General features: G+C 50.0%; 1 protein-coding gene across 1 annotated transcript in view; it reads right to left on the reverse strand.

Annotated features, from left to right (window-relative positions):
* Window positions 1–1402: 1402 nt before the first annotated feature.
* The window catches only part of ARMCX4 (armadillo repeat containing X-linked 4), an 8704-nt gene continuing 3429 nt past the window's right edge, over window positions 1403–6677 (reverse strand). Inside the window, exons 2-5 of the mRNA XM_044911595.1 lie at window positions 6434–6661; window positions 5591–5923; window positions 4166–5080; window positions 1403–4093 (exon numbers count right to left, since the gene is read on the reverse strand). Of these exons, the coding sequence (XP_044767530.1) occupies window positions 1424–4093; window positions 4166–5080; window positions 5591–5923; window positions 6434–6661 (4146 nt within the window). The 3' untranslated portion in view covers window positions 1403–1423. The remainder of the gene's footprint in view (window positions 4094–4165; window positions 5081–5590; window positions 5924–6433; window positions 6662–6677) is intronic.

The following is a 6677-nucleotide window of genomic DNA, read 5'->3' on the forward strand; positions in this document are numbered from 1 at the left end:
CAAAAATTCTTGTTGTGTATTATATAAAAATCAGAAAATACAGATGAGTAAAAAACAGGTAAAATTACCCATTAACCTAACACCTATAGGACTCTATTAACCTCAGAGTATACGCCAAAGCTTATACATGAGATAATTTAAATATATACTTTTTCTTTATAAAAAGTATAGCATGTGCTCTTATAGCCTATTTTCCCCATTTAAGATTGTATGCCCTGCCTTGATCAGCCTTCTAAAAGAAATCTGATAGAAGCACTAAACGTTGTTCTTTCTTCTATTATACTTTCTTATTATTTCAAAATAATAACCTAATGTATTTACTTACATAGACCCCAGAGTTGGCCCAGAAAGAGAACGTTTTCGAATTAAATGCCACCAGGACCCTAAAATAAAATTGTACCTCTCTGTATGCCCTCAAGATATGTTCTATCACTTCTTTGTTCAAACAGTCTCTCACTTCCTTCTTCCCTTTGCCATTCTCGTGGCCAGTAGTGAAGTCTCACACTTTTATCATCTCGCGCCTGGACCATGACAGTGACTTCCTAACTGGTGTTCCAATCTCCAGTGACCACTCCTGTCCCCACCCCAACTCTGACACATCCTGCACACACATCAGCTACATCCTTTTCCTTTCATTTTCATTCCTCTGGTCACAGAAGGCTTTGGGGTCTCCCAGGGGTGGATGGAGTAACATTCAGACACCTCAGTTTAGCAATCAGGGATCCTGCATGAAAGGGCTCACCCAGACTGATGGATTACATTTCCCATCATTCCCCTCCCACACTTGGAACTCCAGGCAGGCCAGCCTCCTCTCTGAAGCAGGATTCCCACCTCCATGCCTTTCTTCCCACCACTCCTCCCTCCTCCAATGCTCTCCCGCCCCATTTTTATCCTATCCTTCAAGCCCAGCTTACCTAAGTGTCCCCCTCCTCTGTACAGCTTTGCCTGAGCACTGCTGCCTGAAGAAGTTTCTGCACTGATGAGAAGGGTTTGGCCATGATCAGAGGCTTGTGGCTTTGTTAGCGTATTTTTGTTTCCATACATCTTGCCTTTCCAAATAGGTCATAAACTCAAAGACAAGGATGTGTCTCTTTTTTTCTGCTTAAAACACACAACTTTATTGATAACATAAAAATAAAGTCTCAAATGTATAAGCATAAGTCCACACAAAGGACCAAAAATTACCTTACTTAGGAAGAATCAGGTCGTTTCTGCTCATGAAGCATACTAAAAATATCTCAATCCAGACAAGGTAATAATCAACACATGTATTTTCAGTACATTTGGTGTTCATAAAGTGATCCAGCTACAGACCATCACAAGTAACATCAGTTTCAAAGTTGCAATGCAATTTACAATATGCATTACTTCCAGACTACAAAACCAAAATATTACTCAGATTTGTTTGGGAACATACAACTAATCAGAACTTACTTAATAATAGCTCAACTCTTTCTTTCACCTCAGGGTCACTGTACTCTGCTGCTAAGACTCGGAGTTTCTTGGCACATGCTTTAGGCCGTTGGAATATGAAATAAAGAGAATTTTTACTGAACTTGTCCTGCGTAAATACTTTTGCCCTTCTTTTAAAATGATAATTTATATTTTCAAATAGTGAAAGAGCATTAAGAATAGTCTCTTTCGTCTCTTTCTTGCTAAAGATATTAATCAGTGACGTTGGTGCACTGGCAATGAGTAAGTCTTTTGTCATAGATGGATTTTTAGAGAAATTCAAAAGCATTCCCAAAATATGGTCTTTTGTTTCTCCACTTCCCACAGTTAACAAACGAAGAAATTCTGAAATATAATTTGTAACCATATGCTGATATTCACTAATAATAGTCAAGTGCTTTATCAGTCTTAGTCCAGCCAGCTGTACATTTGAATTCAAGGGATAGGTGACTGTGTCTTCACATACTTGGTTTAAGTATGTTTTCACCTTCCTATGATTTTCAGCAGCCACTGAGATGTTATTCAGTGCATTTAAAGCCTTCTGCCTTACACTGGGATAGGGATTATTGAGCAAACTTTCAATAATTGAGATTCTACCTGCATTTCGAATGACTTCATGGGAAAAGGGATATTCGGGACTGTTATAAAGAGCATTATTGGCTATTTCATGAATAGAAGGATCTTCGGTCATCTCAATCATGCAAATGAGTTTTTCAAGCTCTCGTGGATCCATATTAGCTTCGCGTTTACAGCGACAGGTCCAGGGCTGAGTTTTCTCCTCATCCCTGATCTGCTTTCTTAGCTCATCTTCAGGTGGGAAGCAGGACTTATTTTGGTATGGAAATTTCATTTCCGTCCAGATCATGGCTCCTGCCCATGACCCCATTCCTGCCCCAGGGACCATGGATGGATATGTGCCTCTTGACTCAGCTGACTTTTTGGCTTTAGTCTTAGGTGCAGATTTGTCCTCACTTCTGTTTTCATTACCATCCCAGAACCAAGACTTTTCCTCAACTCCACCAGCAGTTGGTGCCTCAAAGTTATCCTTGGCGCTGGCCTTATCTCCAGCTCCACACTCAAAATTGACCTTTCGCTCCCTCTCGGATCTGAACTCATGACTCTTCTCACTGTCAGCCCAAAACAAGGACCTTAAACTGATCTCCTCAATATCAGGGCTGGATGCTCTACTTAGCTCATCCTCATCCACATCCTCAGCCCAAGTCCATGACCCCACGCAAGCCTCTTCCTCAGCCCCAAGCCTAGACCCTGTAGTGGCTGCATCTCCATCCCAGAGCCAAGACTCCTTCCTGACCTCTGCCGCAGCCCCAGCCTCAGCCCCCATACAGGAATCCATACAGGCTGCCTCTTCAGATCTGATCCAGGACCCAATATTGGCCTTATCCTCAGCCCCAAATCTGGAACTAATGACGGCTTCTTCTTTAGCCCTTGATCTGGATTCAGTACTGACCTCGTTTTTACCTCCAGGTTTGGATACAATACCAGCCTCTTCCCCTCTCCTGAAGCAGGACCCGGTACTAGTCTCACCCCCAGGCCCAAACCAGGATCTTTCACTGGCCTCCATCTCGGCACTGATCTGGGGTCTTCCACTGGCCTGGTCACCAGCCGTAGCCCAGGGCCCTCCACTTGCCTGGTCCTTGGGCCCCAGCCTAGACCCTCTACTGGCTTCATTACCAGGCCTAGACCCAGCCCAAGATTTTCCACTAGCCTGATCCCCAGTGCCAGGCTGGGAGCCTTCTCTACCTGCTGGGTCCTCAAATCCAGGTTTGGAACCACTATCAGCCTGATCCCCAGTCCCAGCCCAGGACCTTCCACTGGCCTGACTCCCAGTGCCAGTCCAGGACCCACCACTGGACTGGTTTGCAGGCCCTGGATTAGACCCTCCAACAGCCTGGTCCTCAGCACCAGAACAGAACCCTCCTCCATTGGCTTGATCCTCAAATCCAGGTTTGGGACAGCTACTAGCCTGATCTCCAGTCCCAGCCCAAGACCTTCCACTGACCTGACTTCCAGTATCAGCCCAGGACCCACCACTGGATGGGATCGTGGGCCCTAGTCTAGATCCTCCAATAGCCTGGCCACCAGCCCCACCCCAGGACCCACTTGCATTAGCCTGACTCCCACTGTAAGCACAGAACCATCCATTGGACTGATCCTCAGGCCCGGGCCTACATTCTTCACTGGCCTGGTCCCCAGTGCCAGCCCAGGAATCTCCAATGGACTGGTCCCTGGGACCCAGCCTAGACCCTCCACCAGCCTGGCCCCCATTGTCAGCCCAAGACCCTCTTCCACTTGCCTGCTCTTCAGATCTAGGCTTTGTCTCACCACCAGCCTGATCCCCAGGTACAGCCCAGGTCCCTCCATTGGCCTGGTCCGCAGCCCCAACCAAGAACCCTCCACTGGCTTGGTCCCCAGAGTCAGCCCAGGACCTTCCACTGGACTGGTCCTCAGGCCCCAGCCTAGGCCCTCCACCAGCCTGGCCACCAACCCTAGCCAAAGACACTTCTACGTTTGCCAGATCCTCAAATCCAGGCTTGGACTCACCACCAGACTGATCACCAGTCCCAGCCCAGGACCCCCCACTGGCCTGGTCCATAGTCCCAACCAAGAATCCTCCACTGGCCTGATTCCCAGTGCTAGCCCAGGACCCAGCACTGGACTGGTCCACAAACCCTGGCCTAGGACCTTTGTTGGCCTGTTCCCCAGCCCTAGCCCAGGACTCACCACCAGACTGGTCCACAGGCCTCAGCCTGGACCCTCCACTGGCTTGGTTGGCTGTGTCAGCCCAGGACATATCTTCACTGGCCTGATCCTCAAATCTAGGCTTGGATCCACCAGACAGGTCACCAGTCCCAACCCAGTACCCTCCACTAGCCTGGTCCATATCCCCAGGCCAGTGCCCAATACTAGCCACATTCCCAGCTCTAGCTTCAGCCCAGGACCCTCCATTAGCCTGAATCCCAGCGCCATCCTGGGACCTTCCACTGTCCTGTTCCTCAGCTCCCATCCAGGACCCTCCAATGGCATCTTCCCCAGCCCAGGACACCCCACTGGCCTGACCTCCAGCCCAGGGCTCCCCAATAGCCTGGTTCCCGGTGCTAGCCCAAGACACCCCACTGGCCTGGTTCTCAGCCCCAATCCAGGATGCTCCAATGGCCATGTCCCTGGCCTCTGACAAAGAACCCCCACTGGCCTGACTCTCAACCCAGAGCCCCCCACAGGCCTGGTCCCCAGCTGTAGCCCAGGATGGAAAACCAACTTCATTTTCACCCTTAGCCCCAGCCCAGGACCTAATATCAGACTTATCACTAGCCCCACTCCAGGACTCAATACTGGCTTCATTCTCATCATCAGCCCAGGACATGCTATTCTCCCAGTATCCATCCCTGGCCTGAAACCTAAATTTGATCCATCGCTCAGAAGCAATCCAATCCTCAATACCAATCCCATTCCAGTAGTAGTCATGGACCCTAGACCGAGTCTTTCTGCAGGCCTGAGTGCCTGTCCCACCCCCACTCCCAACAGTGGGTGTGGCCTCAGCCTTGGGCTTTGCATAGCCCTCATCTGCCTCAGACTTGGGTATAGCCCTGTCCTTTGTCCCAGGCAAGATCTTACTCTGGGAATGGGCTGCAGACTGAGGCTGGCCAGAGCCCATCATATGTGCCCCAGCCTCTACCTTAGACTCAGCATTGGTATTTCCCCTGACCTTACTTCTGGCACCAAGGAGGGCCTTGCCCTGAGAAATGGCCACGGCCTTTGGTGAAAGAGAGCCTATTGTATCTTGCCCAGAGCCTGCCTTAAATACCACATCGAGATTATCCCTGACCTTATTTCTGGCACCAAGCAAGGTTTCACCTTGGGAATTAGACATGGCTTGGGGTTGGGCAGTGCCTGTTATATCTGTTTGAGGCTGAGCTGAACACATTATATCTGGCCCAGTGCCTGCCTTAGATACAGCACTGGGATTGCCCTGGACCTTACTCCTGGCACCAGACAGGGTTTCACCTTGGGAATAAGACACAGCCTGAGGCTGGGCAAAACTTGTTGTATCTGCTCTGGCCTCTACCTTAGACACAGCATTGGGATTGCCTCTGACCTTATTCTTGACACTAGGCAAGGCTTCACCCTGGGAATTGACCACAGCCTGGGGCTGGACAGAACCCACTGTATCTGGCCCAATCCCTGCTTTAGACACAGCACTGAGATTGCCCCGGACCTTATTCTTAGTGCCAGCTAAGACTTCACCCTGGGAATTGGCCACAGCCAGGGGTTGCGCAGAGCCCATTGTATCTGCCCCAACCTCTGCCTTTGACACAGCATTGGGATTGCCCCTGACATTCTTAGTACCAGGCAAAACTTCACCCTGGGAAGTGGCCACAGCCTGAGGCCAGGCAGAGCCTGTTATATCTGCCCTGGCCTCTGTCTCAGATACAGCATTGGAATTGCCTCTGACCTTACTCTTAGTACCAGACAAGGCTTTACCCTGGGAATTGGTCACAGCTTGGAGCTGGGCAGAGCCTGTTTTATCTGCTCGAGGCTGGGCAGAGCACACTGCATCTGCCCTGGCCTCTATCTTACACACAGCATTGGGATTGCCCCTGACCTTATTCTTGACACTAGGCAAGGCTTCACCCTGGGAATTGGTCACAGTTTGTGGCTGGGCAGAGCGCACTGTGTCTGGCCCAGTGTCTGCTTTAGACACAGCACTAAGATTACACCGGACCTTACTCCTGGCACCAGGCAAGGCTTCACCCTGGGAATTAGACTCAGCCTGAGAATGGGCAAAGCCTGTTGTATCTGCTCTGGCCTCTACCTTAGACGCAGCATTGGGATTGCTGCTGACCTTATTTTTCACACCAGGCAAGGCTTCACACTGGGAATTGGCCATAGCCTGGAGCTGGGCAGAGCCCACTGTATCTGGCCCAGTCCCTGCTTTAGACAAAGCACTGGGGTTGCCCTTGACCTTTTTCTTGACACCAGGCAAGGCCTCACCCTGGGAATTAACCACAGCCTGGAGCTGGGCAGAGCCCACTGTATCTGGCCCAGCTCCTGTCTTAGACACAACATTGGAATTTCCCCTGACCTTGTTCTTAGTCCCAGGCAAGACTTCCCCTCGGGAACTGGCCACAACCTGAGGCTGGGCAGAGTTCACTGTATCTGGCCCAGCCCCTATCTTAGACACAGCATTGGACTTGCCCCCAACCTTA

Source organism: Neomonachus schauinslandi, chromosome X (genome assembly GCF_002201575.2).
Source record: "Neomonachus schauinslandi chromosome X, ASM220157v2, whole genome shotgun sequence".
Classification (NCBI taxonomy): Eukaryota; Metazoa; Chordata; class Mammalia; order Carnivora; family Phocidae; genus Neomonachus; species Neomonachus schauinslandi.